At 35.9% G+C, this 24,927-nt stretch overlaps 1 protein-coding gene across 1 annotated transcript; it reads left to right on the forward strand.

The window, feature by feature from the left end:
- Positions 1-24,533, forward strand: LOC110107861 (protease Do-like 8, chloroplastic). The gene is made up of 14 exons (XM_020838289.2): positions 1-100; positions 186-373; positions 2,145-2,263; positions 4,798-4,880; positions 5,003-5,101; positions 5,292-5,358; positions 5,553-5,628; positions 5,741-5,807; positions 14,690-14,907; positions 15,964-16,031; positions 17,779-17,858; positions 21,844-21,930; positions 23,691-23,798; positions 23,961-24,533. Exons 1-14 carry the CDS (start codon positions 47-49, stop codon positions 24,087-24,089), a joined length of 1,443 nt encoding a protein of 480 aa, XP_020693948.1. The 5' UTR covers positions 1-46; the 3' UTR covers positions 24,090-24,533.
- The last annotated feature ends 394 nt before the right edge of the window (positions 24,534-24,927 follow it).

Genomic DNA, 24,927 nt, shown 5'->3' on the forward strand with positions numbered 1-24,927 from the left:
GGTAAATCCGTCATTAGACTTTAAACAATCCATTTTCCCACCACAGATGGGTGGTGACTGGGGACAGTTCATTCCGCGCTCTCCAACTTCCCCGACCAATGTAGGTTTCTCTATCTCGTCTTTCCAAAATATTTCTTCGAGCTCTACTTCTTGTATTTAGCTCTCTGTAACTCGTGTGTCTGCAGACTCTGGCAGCTTTCTTCGAAGGAATGCACGTTTTAGCTTCCAATCCTCCACTCCGCTACGGGTTCCGAGATCCCAGGCGCTACGGCCGGCGCGAGGTCTTGGAAGGGGCCTTTTCGGGCTGTTCTCGTATTAAGACGACATCTAATCTGACTGCGGATGAGGCTTCTCTGTCATCTTCACTTCAAAAGTATGTTCTTGACGAAGTTGGGAATATTCCAACGCCAATTAGTGGTAACATTTAGTTGTTATTATTCCTTAAAAATACTAGTGAAAATGCAATTGCATGTGATATATTTATTAAAATTTAGTATACTTTAATAATTTGTATTCTTAAATTATTATATGATGATCGTGCATGATATAATCAATTTAAAGGCTTGATGTTGTTGTTGTATGATGTATCTGTAAAAAGAATTTCTAGTGCATAAATACAATCAAAAGTGCCAAGTGAAAAATAATTTGAAGTATTTAGAGAGAAGCTTTGATTTAAATATGCAACTCTTGATTTTCTTACTTGAAGTATATTAATTATCACACAACAAGAGGCCTAAAAAAAGAAGTTATTATAGCAAGCCAACGAAAAATAATAATCAAAGGATTGCAATGAAGAAACAAACTAATAGTATTTATTTACCTGATTGATTGTGGGAGAATATTTTAACTGACATTTAAATTTCATTGGAGATCTACTCATTGAAATCGATAAATTTGTTGATATTTTATCCAGGTGGAATCCGAGGCCTTTTTTAATAGTTTTATAGATTTATGAGTCTATTTCTTCTATCAAATGCATTGTATTCCTTTTGTTACATCTTTCCATTGTTAAGTATGATGTTATTTCTCAGTGTTAATCACCTAATATGATTTTGGAGGTATTGGAATGGTTATGTAAATCATAGATAATCAAAGAATTTTGAGCGCATAGGTGATTTGTTGTGGGAACCGCGTGATATGGTACGTTGAGTTTGCTGTATAGATAAAGTGGTTCATAACCCACGTGAAGCCTTATACGTTAGTTAGAAGCACATCCAATCCAATTTCATTAAACCCACATTTAGGATCAATCACCACTAGCTACATCGAACTCAATAAATATCAATTTATTTTAAATTAAGAAATATTACAGTTTCAAGCAAAATAAATCCTTGGAGAAGTAAGTACTAAAATTAAGTGGATGTGGAAGGAGAGTAAGGGCTGCAAACGAAGCCAATGAAATCCACTGAAGAAAATCAAAACAGGAGGACCCAATCTAAACAATATAGCCCCAAGAATATGTGTGCAGAATAAGAAGCATGACAAATAAAATGGATACTTCTATTCAAGGCAAACAAATGTTAGATGGTAAACTAAATCACTCACTTTTCCCAAAAAAATCTCTTGTGACCCTCAAATGAGGCCACCTTTTTAGGAGTTCCACTTGTAGAAGAGAGCATCAATCTAAGTTTCCTAGGGTGGCTAAGTTGGGCCTAGCAAATCAAGCCAACATTTAGAATAGCACCCAACTGAAATGCCAATCATCAAATATATTGTACTACACGCAGCTGGACATACCGAGTTTCTGCACAATCTATATTATAGTGAGCAATAGGTAACATATTAAACTTTCTTGTAAACTTTTGATATATGCTTTTGGCCATCAATATAATCATGAAAGAGCAGCTTAGTCAAAGATTACTGATAAAACAGGAACTAACTCTTTTATAGCACATGGTTTTCACTCTTTTTTATCATCCTTGACCCATTGACAAGTCACTTCCATTCCTTCTTGTGATAAAAGGCAGTAATATCACAAAATATTATGTCATTTGTTGAATAAGTTCTATCTTGAAGCACTTGCATATATTACTCATCTTTATCAATATAAAATTTTATTTATATTGAAGTTGTCTAGTCTTTATTTTTTTTTTTCATTTATTTTTAATGATTAACTTATCTTGTTGTTTATGTCAAATGCACAGGTCAATTACAATTCATCTAGGGGAAGTATCGAGGAATATCATTCCTTCCATTACACGCCGAGTGCTTTTTTCCAGTCCAGCTATATGCCTCTACTTGAATTCTTCAAGGTACTTTTCAGGTCGGCACTATTCATCGCCGTGCTTCTTTCAAATGTCACTTTAAGTCGGGCGAAGAATAAATTTTGCTTTAATCATTCTCTTTGATTACATTTTTATAGTCTTTTCTTGTCAAACCACATTGGAGTTCTCATTGACATTCTTTTAAACTTTAAATTGATGTAATGAATTCAGTACAAGGGGTATATCAATCTTAGGTAGGGGTGTCAATTAATAATATGGCACAAAACCTGACTCGAATTTGAGCTGGAAAATCCAGGTTCGGGTCTTAATTGTTGTCCCGTTTGAAAAAATTGGTTCGTCTCCGAGTCAACACGCTAACTCAAAAATGACACGAATTTGTCCATCATCCCGCACCGCGTCACGCTTTCCAGCCTCGCCCCTGGTTCCTACAACCTATAGACTTGCACTGCAGCCCGCGCTCGGCTCGCATCCTTGCAGACTCGCACCCGTGCTTGCACAGCAGCATCGCTCGCCCTCTTGCCCGCTCGTGGCCACGCCCTCACCCACTAGCGCAATCAAGCACCGTGCGGTTCCCCCTCTCCCACAGTAGCTCATTCCAACTCACATCACTGGCTGCTCTTGATGCTCGCCTGCTGCTCGTACTCGTGGGTTAGCGGGTAACCAATAACCCGACGGGTTGGGTACTGGTTTGAATTTCTGACCCGTTTGTATAATCGGGTCGAGTTCGGGTTGAATCAGTTGAAGGTAGATCAGTTTCAGGTTGGACTCGAACCTAACCCCAAAACTTATTTTGACACCCTTAATCTTAGGGTTCATTTGGTTGTATGAAGACGTGAAACATGTTTTAGAAAATAAAGATTTTGTTTTCAAAGATTTTAAGTGTGAAAATAAAATCATCACTCTAATGAAGGTTGTAGAGTTTAAATCCAATATTGATTTATATGCACATCAACATAAATGATGGAATATAGTTAATTCGTCATGTCTTCAAACATGCTTTTCAACTTCAGGCAACTTACTGAGCACTTAGCTCATTTAGATTGTTTTTAAATGCATTTTGGGAGAGTTATCTTAGTTGGTATAGTAGTTTTCCTTGTTCTTTGTCATGAGTGAAACACTTGGTTGTAATATACGAATGTTCATCCCGGGTATTGTAACATATTGCATCAGTCAACAATAGATGCACATGAAGACAAAAATTGTGAGTGGGTAGCTCATAAATTTTAAATGGATTGGTCATAGCCCATGAGATACTCATAAATTGGAAGAAATAACTTGTAAGTTCCTTCCATCTTGTAGCCTTGCCATCAATTTAAATGATAAATGAGTTTTTTGTCTTATCTTTTTATCCATGGGTGAATGAATGTTTTTTCTACTATTTTAAAGGGTTCAAAAGATCTTGGCTTAAATCTTAATATATTCCTAAACATTATGTTTTTGATCTTGAAGCTTGTGCCTTAACCCAAAAGTGTCAAAGGCTTATGATTTATCAACTTAAGATTAATGTCTCCTCTAAATTCTGAACTTCTATTTCATGTGTGTCCTACTCTTGATTACATGGCCCATAATTTATAGTTTCATTCTTTAGCTTTTTTCACCTATTGTTTTTAACACTTACTATAGTATGAGTATCATGGTTTACTTCTTTATTTTGTTTGTTTTTTACACTTCTATTTGAATGCATATATTTTTGTGCGGTGAAACTATTTTCATGACCTGAACAAATTTAGATCTTAGTATGTTATTGATATTATTTGGTAGTTGATTTGTAACTAAGTATAAAATGTTTATTTAAATTGATATTTAAGCTTAAATTTCAAAATTCCTTTTACATCGGGCTCAATGTGATTCCGTATGAGATAACTACTATTTTACTATTTTTAGCGATTCATTTAGTTTTTAAAAGTTACTTTTTCCAACACACTAAAATCTAATTATACATGCCTAGGAAATTATGTTAGTTTGGTAGTTGAGCTCTGATTTGGGGCTTCAAAACTGTTTTTATCTTATTCTTTGTTTGTCATTACCTTTTGGCCATTTTGTTTTTGAAAAACTTGAAATCATAATTTTGATTGGTGCTAGGAGCATGCATAGGAAAGCTAGTATAAAGCATGTGCATCTCCTAGATGGCTTTACTATCATGGCAATCCACATGCATAACAATTTGTCCATTCCTACTAGAGTAGTCGTGACTTTATTTCTTACAACACAAGGTAGCATAGCCACAACATGGTACTACCTAAAGAAGCCTTATGCTTGTAGATTAACTATGTTACTGGTCATTTGTTGTGTAATTCATGTTTTATTGAGATTTAAACCATATTTATATTTACTTCAAAACTTAAATATGCGTATATATATATATGCTATATTTGTAATATTTGAAAATGAAAATGTACGAGGTTCCCTCTTGTAGTTTGAAAATTATCGTTTACTTTATTAACATCTCAGTTGCTTGCCCAATGATTCTACTTCTTAGATTATAGCGTAGGCATGTTAACAGGCTAACCAGTTCAAAAACATTGGTTGTTTGTAATTGTATTTGTTCTAAATTATTAGTGGTTGTTTCCAGTGATTGCTTTAGGGGATACCACTGTCACCATTGAGGAAGTGACCCCTCCTGTTTTTTCCTCTGGTCCTCTCTTTCCTTCTGAGGTCTGAACTTTTTCTTATATTATTAGTTCTCTGAAGTTGATGTTCTCGCTGCTGAGGCCTTCTACAAGGTCTTTGCTGATTTATATCTGTATGGATGACCTGATTCCTTGTTTAAATTACAGGGACGAACGGTACAACTTTTTGAGAAAAACACATACTCTGTTGTTAACATTTTTGATGTTACCTTACGACCACAACTTAATGTGACTGGTGTAGTTGAGGTATGAATTATGCATTTATAGTTATTTTTTGTGTGCCTTTGATTCTTGAATTCTTTTGTATTGGGTAACATTTATTCACTTATCAACCAGAATTAATATAAACAGAGCATCATCATCATAGCTTTTAGTTGCTTTATGCTGGATGTCTTAAATTAATAAATTGTTGTTTCTTGAGCACAAATAATTGCAGGTGCCCGAAGGAAATGGTTCTGGTGTAGTATGGGATGATACTGGACATGTAGTGACAAATTACCATGGTAAGAGTCCCCAAATTAGTTTCTTGGATATCCAATTTATAATGTAATCATTGAGTTTGCGAGTATCTAGGCATTTTATGGGTTTGTGTTTTCAACCATGTGCTTTTTCTTGCTCTAAATGTCGTTTTAAAGTCAACACATTTTTATGATATATATTTAAATATTTTTTTATTCTTGCTGGTCAATATTTCTAGTGGTTGGCAATGCTCTATCAAGGAACCCAGTTCCATATCAAGTTGTTGCCCGCGTCAACATTCTTACTTCTGAAGGGTGAGTTATCTGCTCGAAATTTATAAATCAAATCAAGTTTTAACAATAGTTAAGCATGCATTTGTGTATTTGTTTGATATTACCTTATGTTGTATTGTGGATAACTTGAAAGAATACAAAAGAATTTTGAGGGAAAGCTGGTAGGTGCAGATCGTGCCAAGGATCTTGCTGTCTTAAAGGTGATTATTTTTCTGAATATTTGGTTCATTCTGTATGCTCAAAAAGTATCAGCTCAGCAGTGACATACAGGCCTTATCAGAGGCAGGATCTTACTACCTTTTAAGTTTTATATTAAGTTCCTCAGCTTGACTATAAGCAGTTTATTTTTTTTCTTTTGTCCAAAAGAGGTTCAAATTCCCTAAAGTTTGATTGTTTCGTGAACCAGATATCTTTGAATAGCTTGCTAATCTAATCAGCAGCCTAAACACCTTTATCTTTATGTATGAATATTTTTTATCACTCCATAGTTTAGGTGTTACAATTGTATGATTCTGTTTATGCAAACTTTTCTGAATAACTTGTATCCTATTCCTTCTCCCACCCCCCTGACACATTGCACAATATTATTGTGGTCTCTAAAAGGATGCCTTTAGTTTGTGCGATTGAGGAAGGAATTAGTTTTTTTTTCCAATAAACATATTTTTTATCAGATAAAACATCACTTAAAGATTTCACCTTTACTTGAGATATTATATTCTGAATTTATTGTTCTTTTATGGCCCAAAATTAAGTATCCATTTTGCTTGTTTGAAAGAACTTTTGATTAAGATTAATTTTTAGGCACTAACGATTCACATATATGGCTTTCCATACGGTCTGACCAGCTATGATGGCGTCTTTTACGATCTGACTTGCTTTGATAGTTTAAGGAGAGAAATATGTCTTTTATAGGCTCAGAGGAGATGGCAGGGTAAAATGAATTCAAACATAGCCAATAGCACATAGTTTTATCATCATAACAGAAGTATGATCTATTTAGTTATACATGGCAATCTACTCAACCTTATTGGATGTTCTTTGTCGACAACAATGGGTTACTTCATCGAATGAGACCTCTTCATGGATTGGGGGAAGCTTTGCCAAAAGGGCCACAATTTCATGGCCACCTTTGGGTAACAATGAGTTTTGTACGCAATTGAGTGCCCCACTCAATTTATTAATCATAAACTTTAACCACGAAGGAACATTCGAGTTGGTCCTTAATCGTAATATAGCGGTGTCATTGTAATCAAGCTAAGCATCTGGTCAACCTGGCATGCCATGTCTTTATTTATTTGGAATTTTTGAGGGTGATGGACTTTGATTTGCCATTGGTTGTTTTCTGTGTTGTAGTTGAGCTTTAAATATTTCTCCTTTTAAAACTGTGGCAAGTGTTGGATGGGTGGTTTCTCTGAGCTTGAGCAGATTTTTTTTTTTTTTTTTTTGCAGGCTTTTGGGATTTATGTACTTTTTTGTTTTTTTTTTTGGGGATAGGTTGATGGAGGATTGGATTTGGCTCTAAAATTTTCTTCAATTTGAGATTTGCTTTGAGTGCACCCATCATGGAGAAGTGGGTTGTATGATGCGATATCAAGGAGACTAATTTATAGTGAACTTTGGTTGATAGAGGAGTTGGTGCCTCATCACATGTAGTGAGTAAAACAAAGATTTATTTGTCTAACTATTAGAGAACATTTGGGCTTGGGCTTTAACTATAATATAATAATGCCATTTTAATCAAGCAAGTCATTTGTTTGGTGGTCATGTGTCATGTCGCTGCTAATGCCAAGATCCAAGAATTGATTAATTCAATTGAATTGACTTGACTTTAGGTCTTTGTTAGCTTTACTCAACACTGAATTTATCGTACTTGATAAGTTTAAAACATCTGAGGTTTGTTGTTAGACTTCAATGCTATGTAATTTTGGACCATGTTTTTTATAGGTTATGTTTTGTGTTGCCCTATGATGGAAATCAACACATGATCATGTTTGGGTTTGGTGCTCTTTGGTAATTTCACTTCATTGGCTTTCCACTTATGTTGAATTTGCTTCCTTGTTTCTTGGTGGCTAAATGGGTATTTAATTTTGGGTTGTTTTTCCTTATTGGGCTTGGCCCATTTCTTCCCATGTTGGTTGGCTGCTTGGTATTTCCCTGGTGTTGGTTTTCCATGCTGGCTTCGATTTCCTTGTTAGCCCTTGGTTTTCCCAACTGGGCTTCAGTTTCCCTGCTGCTGGCTGTTCAACTCCCCTCCTTGCTAATTCCTAGACTAGTGTTTTATCTTCTCATTAAGTGGTTGTCTTGATTGGCTTCTATTGGCTATCTGGGTGGCACATTTAAGTGGGAAATTATAATTTTTTTTCTTCTATATAATATGGTTGATTTGCTGCTCGAAAAGGTTTTTGTGGGTGAAAACAAATCCAAATCTGAGGATTTCTTCCTAGCTTGAGAGCTATCTTCTTCCTAGACCTATTTCTTTTTCTTGATCTTCTATCTATTTCTTCTCTTCACAGTTTCCCTTCCACTTGTATCTTTCTTCTCCAAATATTATAAGTGTAAGGTGTTGTTGTGCCCCGTTTGTTGGTATTTGCTGGAGGAGCGCCGACTTGAGCTGGATCATAATTTCTGTGGCGAACCACTGGTTTGTTTTTTCCTTTGAGCACAATTTTTTTTTTTTTGTGATTTGCATGTGACGTTATCTTACAAGGTTGTTTTGAGAGTATTGCAAAAGATGTGATTAAATTATCAAAGGGAAAATCTCCTAATAGTAAAAATAGTTGGTGGTGGAATCCAAATGTGCAAGAAAAGATAAAAAAAAGAAGATTTGTTATAAAAATTAGTTTAGATGTAAAATTTTTGATAATTTGGAAAGATATAAAGAGACACGTAAGGAATCTAAGAAAGCAATATGCGATGCAAATATCTTAGTTTTTAATGATTTATATAATATATTAGATATTAAGGAGGGGGAAAGATATATGTATAAGTTAGCCAAATAAACAGATAGTATTAAGGATTTAGTTCAAGTGAAGTATATTAAGGATAAAGATCAAAAAATATATTTTTTTAGAAGATGATATTCAACAAAGGTGGATAAGATATTTTGCTAAAATTTTTAATGAAGAATGTGAAAATACGATTGACTTTAGTGACCTTAGAACCTAAATGTATATAAAGATTTCTGTTCTTATCGGCGTATTAGTAAAATCGAAGTTAGAGAGGTTTTAAAGAAAATGAAGTGTGGAAAAGCTTTGAACTTGATGATATTCCAATAGAGGTGAGGAAATGCTTAGGAGATGAAGGAATTTCTTGGCTTACTAAACATTTTATTATTATTTTGAAAACTAAAAAGATGTAAGATGAGTGGAGAATTAGTGTGTTAATTTCTATTTTTCAGAAAAAAAGGTGATGCACAAGATTGTGAGAATTATAAAGGAATTAAGCTAATGCGTCATACTTTAAAACTATGGGAGCGAGTTATGGAGCGCAGGTTGCGGCGTGATACTAATGTTTCTCTAAATCAATTTTGATTCATGACGGGTAGGTCTACTATAGAAGCCATACATTTATTGAGATGTTTGATGGAGAAGTATAGAGAGAATAAGGAGGATCTACATATGATATTTATTGAGTTAGAGAGCATATGATAAATTTCCAAGAGAAGTGCTATGGAGAGTTCTTGAAAAGAAAGGAGTTAATAATGCTTATATTCAAATCATTAAAGATATGTATGCAGGAGCTATTACTTGTGTTCAAAGACAAGGTGGTTTGACCAAGTATTTTCCTATTTCGGTTGGATTACATCAAGGATCAGTCTTAAGCCCATATCTTTTTGCTTTAGTCATAGATGTTCTCACTAGACATTTGCAAAAGGATGTACCTTGGTGTATGTTTTTTGCTTATGCTTGTGGTTTTGACCAACGTATTTTACCTAAGACTGATGATATTCCCCCCCCCCCCCCCCCCCCCCCGAAACCGCCCACGATCGCACAACCGTCGCTCCTCACGAAACAAAATAGATTCCTCCTCTCATTCAGCTCTCACGCACACAGGGACTCACACATACAGACGCTCTCAGAATCGCAAGCAAAGAGGAAAGAAGATTTCGGGAAACTTACAGTGCTCTCGCTCGACGATCGAACTGCACCGTCTTCGACCGCATCTCCTCCAGACCGCCATACCAGCACCCTTTTCTCCAAGGCCCTGAAGGCATCCAACCTCGCCGGTTCTCTTCTACATGCCGACATCCTTCCCTGCCTCCATCTCCAACGTCGACACCGTGCCCAGGGCGGATCCAGCTTCTTTTTTCAGGGGCAAAAAAAATTTTTTTTGTGAGAGGATGGGCAAAGATGCTAGGATTGATTAAATCTGAGGCCAAAAAAATTTTTTTAAGAGGGCGGGCAAATACTCAAAATACTCAAAAATTATTTCAAAATATCTCACAAATTAAAAAAAAATTTGAGGGGGGTCATTTTGCCCCCCCTCAACTACATGGGATCCGCCCATGACCTTTGCCTGAACCCGAGCCCCTAGCCTGTGTCTTCTGCCTCTTCCCTCCTCCTTCATCCCACCGGCGACTCAAGCACCGACTCCAAGCTGCCGACCCGCCGCCGAACTCACCTGCTCCGACCTGCCTCCGACCGACCAAGGCCCCGATGCTCGTTAGTGCGTGGTTCTGCCCAATCGGGCTCTCTCCTTCCCCGATTTTTGCCTTTCTTTCTTTTATTTTTCTTATATACATATATTAATATAGATATATATAATATTATATATATTATATAGTGATATATATAATATATAATCAAAGATAATAGATTTGGAGTGGCTCTATAAGATCAATTCCGGGGCCTGTCAACCCTCGAAGCGGCTCGGCCGTCGATTCGCTCCGGCCTGGCGGAATTGAAAGGGCAAATGCCCTCCTTACCTCCCGGTGCTGGGGAGGGGACGTCAGAAGACTGCCGAAATTTTCTCAAAATTTTGGGACTTAGCCAAATTTTTAAAGATTGGAGGAATGTGTATTAACATAATTTGGAATTAATTAAATTTAATTATTAAATTAAAATTTAATTTCAATTAATTTTATTTAATCAATTGACACAATCAACCGGCAACAAGCAATCGTCTCAATCGGCAATCAACTACGATCTCCAATCAAGCATCGATAATCAACTACGATGTCCCCCAAGCATTGACAACCATTCGATTTGCAATCGATGATCATCAAAGCTTCTGAAGACTCAATCTCCTCGTCGTTGATTCGCTCCGGTCGAGTCGAGCACTCTTTACCTCCCGGCGCCGGGGAGGGGATGCGGAGGCTGCTGAATTTACTCAGAAATTCAAGACTTAGCCAAATTTTGGAAGATTGGAAAAATAACTTGGAATTAATTAATTGAATCAAAATCCTAAATTACTAAGAGCATTTAATTCAACACTAAGTCTCTTAATTAATTTAACTCACCAACTTAAACAAAATCCACTTCATAGATCTAGCATATTTATGATGGTTAAGGTGGAGGAAGTGATGGCTAATGAGAAGAATAAATCTTTTATCGTATTGTTCTCAACATGGTTATGATGTTTAATAACATTTGGAAAGATTATAATAGATTGAAGTTCACAAATCTACATATATATATTTTGATATCAATGTCATATGATGATAAAATAGAGATTGAATTTGACATGCAATAAATGTAACAAGTTGCAATGCACTCGACATGTCGTATAAAGGAAATATGTCATACACACAAAATATCGTGTATGAACAAGATATTAAATGACTACAATAATTGTAAAAGCCTACAAGCCATTAAGAGGCTCATTATATGTTCAACGTGTTGATACTGTGGACAAATGTGAAAGGATTACAATTCATTTGTAAGAAGTAACAAATAACACCACGCCACTGGATCCGCAACATGTGTACAAGCGGACATAGGCATTCAATAGGCCCTTAAATTAAATCTCAGGCATTTTTCTTAAATAAAATCACTTGATAAAATGAATCATATATAAATATTTTAAAATGCATCTGTATGTATTAAATATGAATCTTTTAAAGTCAAATGCTCGCTAATAGAACATTATAATTTGCAAAACTAAATATATCCTACATGTGCTCCGGTCAACTTGTTAATAAGCATAAACAACCAATGACGAGAATGCTGCACAGGGCAAATGCTATAACCTATATGGCTCCATTTCATTTCATCTAAGTCTCAATCCAACGATTCGAGAATGCTGCGCGAGTCTAATATTCAAGTTTTCCTCATCGGAAGACTGAAGTCGACACAACTTGAATTTATAAAATGCCTCCCAAAATCCTACAAAAATCAAATGACACTTAACGTCACCCGATGATGGCGTGTTTGATCGAAAATCTCAACCGGAGGGGTCAAATCTCAAATTTAATAAAAGTTTAAAATCTTTGAAATAAAATACATCAACCTTAAAACTGAAACTTAAAAAAAAATCACCTCCCGCGCAACCGTTTGTTGGGGGTGATAAATTGAAATTAATCTCAGCTTCACAAAGAGCGAATGTGTGTTGGGTGTATCACTTTGATTCATCCTCAAATAGTCTCTTGCCAACAGGGACGTGGCACGTGCTCTCTGATCGGTGGTTTTTGCCGGCAAAATGGCACTCATTATATTCGAATCATTAGGCCAAACCCGTATGCTCCTAAAGGCGTCAAACCTTGAGCGATATAGATCATACGGTATATTTGATGGGCATAAATCCATTTGTTCCTCTGTCAGCTAAGGTGGATTTAGATATATCCCCTTAGACAAACACCAACCCAGGTCTATAAGGTATTCTTGGATGAAGCAACCCATGGCTGCCGACAAGATGCCTTCTGTCAGGTTGGGTCGACCACCTCCTCTGACTAAGTAGACCAGGGATCATGACAGCCTGGGACGACGGAACCATGGGATCTTGATCGGGCTCGTCTTCATTCCCCCCCACCGCTAGTTTTAAGTTCATAATGATAAATTTCAAAATTTAAACCCTAAAATTGTTGTTATTATACACTGGATTTATGATCCATATGACCTCCTTAATGACTAGCCTTAATCGAAAGTTCTCTCCTATTATCGGGAGGGGTAATTAACTATAGGGGCTTGTGCCTATAGGAAACTAAAACTCAGATAAAAAAGTCCTCACAAAATGAGGGCGAAATTTATAGGTAGTGTCTTATCTAAAACCCAATCTGCCTTCTGAAAATTTCCCCGGAACCTAATCTCGTTAAAACTCTCTACCGTCATCTTCACACAACATAAAAATAAAAGAAAAATAGACGGATGGCGTGGAGAGGCCGGGATCACACTAAATGGAATTTTCGGATCCCACAAAGAATACACGTTTTAGATATCTTGGATCTATTTTTTAGAGTGATGGTGAAATAGATGGGGATATTATCAGCAGAATTCAAGTTGAATGGTTGAAGTGGAGGATTGCATCGGGCTTGTTGTGTGATAGAAAAGTCCCCATCAAACTTAAGATAAAATTCTATAAGATGGTGGTGAGATCTACAATGCTTTATGGTGTTGAATGTTGGCCATTAAAAGAGAAGCATAATACTAAGTAAAGTGTTGCAAAGATGAGAATGCTCAGGTGGATGAATGACTTTACCCTTAGACACAGGATACGAAATGAGCATGTACATGAAAAGGTTGGAGTAACTCCAGTGGAAGATAAGATTAGAGAGAGTTGCCTTAGATGGTTTGGTCATATAAAACGGCGGCCTTTCGATGACCCGGTTAGGAAAATAGAGGTATTAGATTTGACTTATGTTAAGAAAGGTTGAGGTAAACCTAAAAAGACTTGGTTAGAAAATATTAGAAATGATATTTCTTTATTAGATTTAAACGAGAATTTGATTTTTAACAGTACACAATGGAGAAAAAAGATTCATGTAGCCGACCCCACGCAGTGGGACAAAGGCTTGATATTGTTGTTGTTATGGGGTTCCATGAGCCATTTTGCTTTTTATTGGCTTCTTGTTGATAACTCTTATGGGCTAGACCATATCAACTCACAAGGTCAGCAATTGGAATGCCCTTTTGAACTGTAAATTGGGTCAACCAGTGTGAGCAGAAACATGCTCCATTGTCACGTTGTGCGTTCAAAATAGCAATCAAGAACCTTTTTCTTTAGAAGAACGACTAGCATCTTTCCAAATACCCCGGAAGCATATACTATCTAGGCTAGTAAGGTTGTTTTCTCTTTCTAGAGTTTGACTATATATGATGTAGGTCTTCAACCATTGAGACTATAAACTTTACAGTTTTATTCATCAAAATCAAGTTATAATATTTTATGCTGATATCAGAGAAAGCAATTAACTTCCTTTAAAATTCTGTTATTTTCCGAATCATCAAAAAAAGGTTGTACTTTTTTGCATGGGGACAATGGATTTAGCCTCAACCCCCAATAGCAGGTGTTTTTTTTGTATTTGTACACGTGTCCTTCTCAATCACAGTGGAACAACTTAACAGCTCCTTGCCAACCTCTGATATGTTAATTTTTTTGACACCACCAACAATATTTAATGTCTCGTTTTAAGAAGCCAACTGAAAGATAAGCCTTCACTTTTTTTTTTGTAGGCTAGTGGGACAAATTGGGATACACATTTATGTCGACTCCTAGGTTTCGTTTGGAACACCATCACTCCCCCTTCTACAAACACAATTTTTTTTACAACCAGAAATCTGTGCGCTCTGCTAGACCAGTGAAATTCTTGTTTTTTTCTGATATTTTTGCTCTGCTAAAACCAGTGCAATTCAAGTTATTTTGTTTAAGTTGTCATGTACAGTCTCTTAAATGAGAATTTGACTCTCAGCAGACATAATGGAGAAAAAAGATTCATGTAACCCATCCCATGTAGTAGGATAAAGCCTTGATATTGTTGTTATCTTGTACAGTCTCTGAGAATGATCCGGTGGTGATGTATAAATTCTAGTGCTTTTTTGTATAAAAAAAGCATGAACAATTGCTGATATTTTCTCTCTTTGCTCGTGTTTATTTTTATAGAATTCTTTTCATTATTGAACTATTTTTTTATGTCATTATTATGTTACAGATTGAAGCTCCTAAAGATCTACTGAAGCCAATTAAATTGGGACAATCATCTGTTCTTAAAGTTGGTCAGCAATGTTTAGCAATTGGAAATCCCTTTGGTTTTGACCATACTCTTACGGTTGGGGTTATAAGCGGGCTTAATCGTGACATTTTTAGTCAAGCTGGAGTCACAATTGGAGGCGGTATTCAAACTGATGCAGCCATCAATCCTGGCAATAGGTTTGTTCACATAGGCTTTGTTTTCCTTAAAAGCGTGCTTTAGGTATGAACTTTGTTAGTTACATTTGCACTTATCTATTACTCGAGTGCATGATTTTAATCTTGCATTTAGCTAATTACACTGTGATTTCTATTTATTATCTTAATTCTTATATAACTTCATTAAATAACATATTGTAGGTGACCAGCATTGTATTTTGAGGACGTCAAAGGTCATTTTGCTCAATTTGGGTTTCTATTTTACTTTTTGTTTTGAAAAAGGAATTACTCTGTCCTTGACTCCTTGTCCTGTAGCTGTTTACGTATCCAATCTTCAAAGTAGTCATCTAATTCCAAGCTTTTATGATATTTACAATATCCCATCTATATTTAGTTTGGTGAAATAGAATTTCATGTTGTTTTGCCTGGGATTAGAAGTACCGTAATCAATGCATGACAACAATTTTCACGTTCTGCTTGCAATTTTCAGTGGAATAAAGTACATTAGAAGTGTCGTCTCGTATTTCTATTGATAATCTTTCAAATTTGATGTCAAGTTCTTCCTAGTTTCATGGTTATTAAATATTAAATGATATCGTATTAATTTGCTGGATTTTTAATTAAAATTATTGGACTTTTTAATATATAAAGGGTTTCCGATAGGCTGTGCTGCTGCATAAAACGGTTGGATGAACAGCCTGTGTATGATTCATGCTGTTTTGGAACTGCAGCGGCAGCAAATTTTCTTTAGCTGCAGCATGGAGGATTTCTCCAGTGTGGGGAACTTTGTATCCAATGTGCTGTGCAGGCCTTGAAAAGAAGAAAAGGATTAAAATGGTCCCTTGAATCTTTATGAAAGATCAAAATAGGACTATTTTGGTCCTTCAACTTCTTAAAGATGAGACTATTTTAATTCCTCTATAAGGTCTTGAGGGACCAACATATGATCCTTTAATATAGAGTAGGGGACCATTTTGATCATTCATAAAGAGGCAAGAGATCATTTTGATCATTTTTCCATTTGAAAAGTATAGTTTTTAATTTTTGCCAACTTTCTCATGGATTCACAATTTGCAGTGGCGGTCCGTTGTTAGATTCCAGAGGCAACATGATTGGCATCAATACAGCAATATTTACTCAAACAGGTGCAGGCCCCTGCTGATAAAATCTTTGATGTAGAAGATTTAGGATTTGAAACTCATCAATGGTCAATATCAAAGTGAATTTTATTTGTATGCTCTTTAATTATCCATATTTTATTACTAGCACTTCTCTGGAATCAATTGATCTCACATTTTATGGTGGATTGTAATTGATAAAAAATGTAGTGTTATCACTAAATTATGATCTGTGCTAATTATTTACAGTAGGCATCTACACGATTTATAGTTATTATATTTTCTCTTTATTGAAGATATTATCATTTATCATTATCTTGCTTATAGTTAGGTACATATGTGGTTTTACTAAGAAGACAATTCAGTTAAGATGCAGTTCTTTATAATTCTCTCTGCTAATATGTTATTAGAGCAATATTATCTTTTGTTTTTTCTTTGATCACGTGAGCTACTCCACCTACATGTGTTGTTCTCTATCGCACTCATCAGCCTTTGCATCTTCTGCTGTACTACGAGAGTTGTCACCAACCTAAAAAATAGAGAAAAAAAGACTAACCCATTTTTCTTAATGCTGCACCTCTCACCTCGCCAAATGTCGGCTACAATTGATCTCCATTGTCGACCAGTAAGGTACTTGGGCTTATCTATTTCTCACAATAATTGTACCTTTGCTCTCCAATGGCGAATATTTTGGTGCCTTTATTCTTTACTACATCGACCACTTCGTCTAAACTTTCTATCAATACTCTTTGTTAATGCTCACTGTTGATAACTGTCCTTCTATCAAGACCTCTTAGTAAGGATTTTATTCATGTCTTCTCTAACATGGATCTTATTATTGTCTCATTGCATTTGATTCACATCACTTTCTCTTTCACTAATCGGTCATGCTCCTCTTGTGACATTCGTAACGTCTATGGAATAAAACATTCAATTACGGAATCTCTGGTCACCACTATTCTACACTCAAGTTGACTACTATTCTAGCTTGAGTGTACATGGGATTAATACTATATCTAAATTATCATGTGTTATCAATTTAGAGTATGAATATTCGTTATTTATTGTTGGTATATTTTCTCGATCTTTAGAATATTATTCTTTATTATATATTTTTTTCTTGTTCTCTTTTTTTGAGCATATATATATATATATATAGAGGAGAGAGGAGAGAGGAGAGAGGAGAGAGGACAGGGAGAGGGAGAGGGAGAGGGAGATTATAAGACAATTCAATGAAGAAGCAGTACTTTATACTCTCCACCTCCTGTCAACAGCAGCTCACATTTTTTGGTTCTGCATTTCAGTGCTCATCTTTGCCTTGCCTATTTACATTTTTGGTATGATAATGTACAAAACGTTCTAAATGAAGGAATCACGTTTATTTGTTAATTTTTTCTTAATTTGGCCTTAAGTTGTTGATTTGAAGTATGGGTCGTGAAATGCATTCATGATTTTGCTAAGTTTTATTAAGATATAAGCTATGTCAAGGCATGCACATGGCATTATCCATGAATCCACTGAATCAACAATCATGTTGGCTTGTGAATAGCTGAACTGCAGAAAGGCAATTGATGCCCATTTATGACTGAATTTGCAAAATGGTTTTTCTTTTGGCAGTATAGATTGCTGTTATCTATTGGTATGCATGTGGTGCTTAATCACATTATACAAGTGCCAAAGGGATACACGAGGCACATTTAATGTCCATTTTACCAGAACTGAACTTACCTTTGGGCATTTACTTAGGCACTTGCTAAGATTTTTAACGTTGCAGGGACATCGGCTGGAGTAGGCTTTGCAATTCCATCTTCAACTGTTCTTAAGATTGTTCCTCAGTTGATCAAATTTGGAAAAGTATGTTTCTTAAGCATATTTTTATTGTTGAACTGGTTAGGTTTGATTATTGATTCCTAATCATCTTCAATTCTTATCAAACTAGATGCATTATATAACTTACGTTTTTCAGGTTTGTTACATTTGAATTAGTTCATGAAATCTGAAGTCGCTGATGGCGTTCAGTTTGCACTTACATCCCCCACTTTTTTCTTGTTTACATTCTATTATCCATCCCCATGTCCTTGTCGAATCCTTATATCACAAAACATAACCTATTCAAGATCTGATGTGATTATCTACACCAGCTGATATCTGGACGACGTGATGAAATTGTGGTGAGATCAAACATGATTTTTTTTCTTTTCTTTTTTTTCCTCCTTTTTTCTGTTTCTTTCTCATTTTTTTCTTTTTTTCACATCTTTTTTCTTTTTTGCTTTTTTTTACTTTATCTTTTTTTTGTAATATATATATATATATATATATATATGAATATGAATATTAAAGAGAGAGGAAGAGAGATGTAAAGTTAGAAAGAAAATGGAGAGAGGCGGACAATTAGTGGGCGAAAGGGATAGATATAGCAAGAAATAGTGAGGGAGGGTGAGAATTAGAGAGAGAGAGGGGTAAACAGAGAGAGAAGAGGAAGAGAGAAGAGAAAAAGTAGAGAGAGAAAAGAGAGATTGAGGAAGAATGAAAGGATTGAAAAGGTAGGCTATGGCTTAGGTGAGGGATGAGGTTTTGTGATGGTTGGGAGGTGTTGCTAGCGAGTAGAAGCGTCAATGTTTAGGTGGTCAGCTTTGAGCATGATTTAAGCATAATTTGGCTAAGATTTTGTCAAACAATAAAATCCATTTCTCACCCTTTTTTTCCCTTAAATTTGATTTAATTAAACTAGGCTTTAGTTGGATTTTACTTAAATCCATAGGTCACAAAGTTCTGTTTCCTATCGCACGTCTTTGGTCCCATCGAGTCTCTTTTAATGAGAGCCTATTGTGACTTTCTTGTTGCTTTGCTACCAAGGGTTTCAAGATTTAGGTAGAAGAAGGGGAGATGGCATTGGTTTGTGGGGTTGTCACCGAAAACATGTGAAGTAGAGGTACCACGACATGTGGTTATAGAGAGTCACCGTTGGGATGGTAAAAGTGGTGACAAGATGAGAATGTGATAAAGTGGGTGAAATTGAGAGCGATAGAGATGTGAAAGGAGAGTGAGGATGGGCGGCTCGGTTAGAGAGTGAGTGGAATGTGAGGAGGTTTAGGTTATTTAGGTATTTATACTTTAGGGTTTTTTATTTGATTTTTAAAATTGATTCTTAATTTTAAATTAATATGATTTTTTTTTGTAAAAAGAGATAAGCATATACGCTAAGAGAAGCATAATACTAAGTTAAGTGTGGCAGAGATGAGGATGCTCAGGTGGATGAGTGGCTTTATCCTTAGAGATAGGATGCAAATTGAGCATATACGTGAAAAGGTTGGAGTAGCTCCAGTAGAAGATAATATTAGAGTGAGTCGCCTTAGATGGTTTGGTCACATAAAACGGCGGCCTTGTGATGACCCGGTTAGGAGAGTAGAGGTATTAGATTTGACTTATGTTAAGAAAGGTAGGGGTAGACCTAAAAAGACTTGGTTAGAAAATATTAGGAATGACCTTTCTTTATTAGATTTAAACGAGAATTTGACTTTTAATAGGACACAATGGAGAAAAAGGATTCATGTAGCGGACCCCACGTAGTGGGATAAAGGCTTGATGTTGTTGTTGTTGTTGTTGTTGTTGTATGATTTTTTTTGTAAATTAATAATGAATACTTATTTATATAAACCCTGCATCAATATGCTTACCAGATCGTCATCATTCAACCCACATCGATTCTGCCTTGATTCACACGCATGACATTTTGATTTTCGTCGATCGACAACCCCAACTGATAGGTGTCGATCTTAGCTATTTTATTTACCTCGAACGCTCCAACATTGCCCGTTTCGTGAATTGACGTTGTTTCTGTGATTTGGATTTTGGTAGATGCACCTCTATCGAGTTTCGTGTGGCGTCATCGCCCTTTGCTTCTCACTTTTGTCATGTAGGGTTATCTCAACCCGGTAGCTCGTATAGAGTTCAACAATTGTTTGTTTAGATGTTTTTCATATGATCTTCAAAGTGAGTATTTTTTAGAATTTCACATCATTTGTTGTTGCAAGCATGGAAACAACAATCAGTGAAACATGAACAAAAAATTATGTCTTTTAAAAAATCCCTCATCTCTTGATATAATTTCTCTAGGTCAAATTTAAAAGTTAATTTGTGCCAATTTCGATTTTATATTGCTTGTTCAGCTTAAGATGATAATAAGATTAGGAAAATAATGCTTTGTGCCTTTTATGCTTGATTTTTTCTAGAGCCATGGGTGGAACCAACCTCTCTTTTGAGGCGGACAAAATAGAATTGTGAAATGTAGTCTTATGTTTGAATAGAAAATAGATTTTTTTTTAGAATTTGAGTAACTACATTTATTTAAGGTTGACAAAATAATTAAAATGTTTATTTTTTAAGGAAAAAAAGATTTCAGGGTGGGCAATTGTCCACCCTGAGCTCTTCCTAAAGCAATAAACTTAACTAACTCTTATAGAAAAGTTTGCCCTTTTATAAGAGATAAATAATTTTCCACCTTTTACTAAATTAGCCAGCGCATCTGCACTTTCCTTTAGAATAGATCTGGCCAGAAGTTACGATCAAAATTAAAAAGAGAATTGTTAAAGTTTGCTTTTATAATTTTATGGGGATCATGCAAGGTAGAGTTAAGATTTAGAAACGTTAACTTTGCTTAGGCAAAAGAGTTACAAAAGAGATTAACCAAAACGATTCATTCAAAGTTCTAGGCGAATTTCATATGCAAAGTACAATAGCAAACCCAATGTTTAACAACGAGAATTTCACCTTGGGGCCGTATCACTCAAAGGTTGGTGGACTTTTGGCGGAGATAGAAGATCCAAGCGATGAAGGAAGTTACCACTAGAGAAAGGGCGCCAAAGAACTTCGTCGGAGGAAAAGTAGCCGGCGGGGATGGGTGTTGTAGGTGACCGTCAAGGCTCCACGTGTGCTTTGAAAATTGACGGTTGTAGATGCTTGCCAGGATCGGGACGACTCTCTCCAAGTATGAATGAGGTACTCAATCCTTACCACATATCAATTCATTATTGCTTACCTTAGCAATATTCTATTGTATAACAAATATTGTGAGGGGCATTTAAATAAAACTATTCCTAGTCCACACCAACAATATATTTCTTGACACTACCAAACTTGGCACTACTGCATTTGATTGCCACACCAATATGCGTGCATCAACACCTCCTAGCGTGCATTGTGTTAAAGCGATTCTCCTGATCAAAAACACCAAATAATTTCCTCTCTTATCTTCTCTTCCTCTCTTTGTTTTTTCCCTTTTAAACTAAACTCCAACAGGTCACAAATTCACCTCGGGTAGCCTACTCTTCCTAAACGCATATAAGCTTTTATTTGTCTTTCACGTAGAGCCACACAGTCGGCTATTAACTGCATGGTAGTTGGCTCATTTTGGCCTCCTATTTACGGAGAGTAAGTATAATTCAAAGCATGATTAGGTTTAAGTTTTGTTTTGAATCTAATTAACAATTGCAAACATTAATAAAATTTTGAACTCCTAATTAACCAAGAAAAAAATTAAGAAAATTAGTATATGTCCCAACAAGCTGTTTTTGAATCTTGCGCTTATGTTGTTGAGAAATATTTTGGCTCCTCAAGTTAACATTGCCTTCCCTTTTCATACAATCAAACAACTCGAAGTGTCTACAACACCAATTAATTCCTTTTAACTACACTTACACACCAGTCTACGACTTACAGAAAGTAATTCACATGGGTCGAAGCTTTTTGTTATTTGCTTTATCTTGTATGCTTGAGGGCTCCGGGAACACGTTTGGATCTCCAAAAGTTCTTATTAATCTTGCTTTTCTTCTAATCGAAGGCTGTTCGTGCTGGTTTAAATGTTGAGGTTGCTCCGGATCTTGTTGCTAATCAACTAAACGTTAGAAAAGGAGCTCTGGTGCTGCAGGTATATGTCTAATTTTATGCTCCAAGTTCTCTATTAATGGCTCACCATGCTATCTTTAATTTACATGTATACCACATAATTTTTATACACACATTTATAACTCCTAAAATTTGATATTTTTTTAATATAACACTTTAGTGTCTTAATCACATCAAAATATAGGTATTGATATATCATCAAAAAATTATCTTGATCGAGCACGAATCTCGAGGCAAAATCGCATTGAAAACTTCCAAAATTAAATTTGGGACCATTTGAACTCCAATTTCAACAAACTTATAGCCGAACTGAATGCCTTGAAAAGAAAAACCCAACGACACCAAATTTGACCCAATATGAGGCCAAAGGGTTCAAATCAAGAACCTGAAGTGCATTTAGAAGGTTCAAACCATAAATTGAGCAATCAAATGATTTTCAAAAGTGACATGCTTATAGAGTCGAATTGAGCGGCTCGATGAGAAGAATCCAATATCCCAATATTGTCGAATTCGACATCACTAAGGCAATTAAATACTCGATAAACAGTCCACAATTAAAGGAGTCAATATCGGCCGCCCATTCAAAACACTTCCAACATGCCAATTGATCTTCTCATTATTTACTGGCCATGCTGCTCCCAAAAAATTAGAAATAGACCCTCCACTCTTCATTGCAGGGGAGGAAGCAAGTAACAGAGAAAATGAAGAGAAATCAGAGTTCTCTTGCCACCAGACTCCTCCTTGACCGCCGTACGACCACCAATTGACACCGGCCACCGACTGTCCCCCGACTTCCATGTGACCACTGGCTGACAACTGAACTTCCACCAATTGATGTTAGATTTATGCCCGGCCATCGACTGTCGCATGACTTATGCTCGACCACCAGCTGTCGCCGGACTTCCACCAATTGATGGCAAATTTACGCCAGGCCACCGACCGTCATTGGACTTTTGCCTGGCCACCAATCATCGTCAGAGTTTTGCCCGACCACCAGCCGTCATTCGACTATGGTCTTTCCGACCTCCGACGACAGTCCTTTTGACCATCGTCACCCGACAACGGTCTTTCCGACCTCCTTCGTTCCCCGACTATGATTATTTCGACCACCGTCATCCAACTAAGGTCCTTCTGACCATCGTCGCTCGCCTACTACGGTCCTTCCGACCACTGTTGCCCGACTACGATCCTTCCGACCACCGTCGCCCGACTACAGTCTTTCAAGCCTCTGTCGCCCAACAATGGTCATTCCGACCACCGTCGCCCGACTATAGTCTTGCCAACCAAACGAACATGTCAACACTAATTTTTCCAACTCCCACAATGTAATGCACTCTATATGATGTATATTTGTTACATTAAGCCAATACCTTCCCCCCAAGGAAAGACCTCATTTGTAATCGACTCCCCGTGATTTTTCTTTCTTTTTAGGGATTTTCACGTTCTTATGAATACTACACCCCTCTCTTTTATCTGATTGTGTGGTGGATCATCATATAAAACTAGGACGTTAAACTTTATATTTATCTACCATCATGAATGTTCCAGTCCGCAACAGGCATAAGAATGTAATTTTCACTTAAAAAAAAGATAATATTAGAATATTTTTGATGTGATATAAAGATTTTGATGTTATTTAAATAAATATTAAAGTTTAGATATTAGATATATAGGTACATAAGAATGGTATGTATGTAAATCTCCCCCTCGCTCTTCTTTATCACAGATGATGGTAGAAAATACCGTTTAAGGTAAGATTGCTTTCTTTTTATATTCTCTCAGGTTACTGCTAATAGTCTTGCAGCAAAGGCTGGTCTGCTTCCCACAACAAGAGGTTTTACAGGCAGCATACTTCTGGGTGATATCATTCTTGCGGTTGATGAGAAGCCTGTGAGTTTTTAGAGATTTATCAGTATGGATTTCATATGTGACTTTTCAGACCTAATATTTTTGGATTTCTTATGCACATTTTGATTATTATCCTCTTCCCCTCATTCCTTGACGATTCAAATGCAGAGGAAATTTTCTTCTAAAATTTATGAAATGGAACAGGTGAGAAATAAAGCAGAACTATTTAAGGTTCTGGATGATTACGAAGTGGGAGATAAGGTTCTTTTGAAGATTCAGAGGGGTGATCAAAGCTTGGAATTGCCCCTGGTTTTGGAGGAGACTAGCGCCTAAACAAATCTGGGTTTCAAACCTTCAAGTTCACAAGTAAGCATTCCATGGCAGTAATAGCAATCAGTATTCAGTAACAATGCCAATTTACTACGTTTTCAGCAAGAAATATGGCACTTGTTAGCGTAAATCGAATATATATTTGCAGTTGGAATCATTTATACTTAACCTCAGCAATATTATCAATCATTTGGGATTCATGGCTATCACCAGCATTCAAATTAAGGCTTTGTACTGTTTTTTAAAATAATTTTTTAGTATAAAAATTTTAATTTTTATATTGAAAAATTGCTTTAAGCAGTAAGAAAACCGTCCCAAACGAAGCCTAAATGAATGCTTAGCTGATTGTGTTAGAGACATCATGAATATGGGAAATGGCTTTGTATTGAAGGCCTAGCTATTGCGAGGCTGATGTGGAGGTGTAAAGTCTTGTTGAGTCGAGTTTGTGCATCTCTGGCTTGAGCATGAGCTTAATTAATTAATCAGATTTGAGCTCAATCTCGAGCTCATTTCTACAAGTTTGAGTTGACTCATATATTATGAAAGTCATAAAGTTAATTTTGATTCAAGCAATTGTTGCAAAAAATGATAAAAAATAATAATAATTATGAGAAAATAGTAAGAAATTATTAAAAAAAGTGACATAATTTAAAATAAATTTAACAACTTGGTATTTAAATAATTAATTTCATTATATTTTGCATATTTTATCTTAATATTTTTTTTATATTGTTTAGCTAATAAGTTTGGCTTCTTAGTTCTTAGAGCATGTTTAATAAGTTATTTATTATTTTTGGTTTGAGCCTGTTCAAGAGTTGGTTGATGGAAGGAAATTAGTTCT

This window comes from Dendrobium catenatum, unplaced genomic scaffold (assembly GCF_001605985.2).
Source record: "Dendrobium catenatum unplaced genomic scaffold, ASM160598v2 fragScaff_scaffold_847, whole genome shotgun sequence".
Taxonomy (NCBI): Eukaryota; Viridiplantae; Streptophyta; class Magnoliopsida; order Asparagales; family Orchidaceae; genus Dendrobium; species Dendrobium catenatum.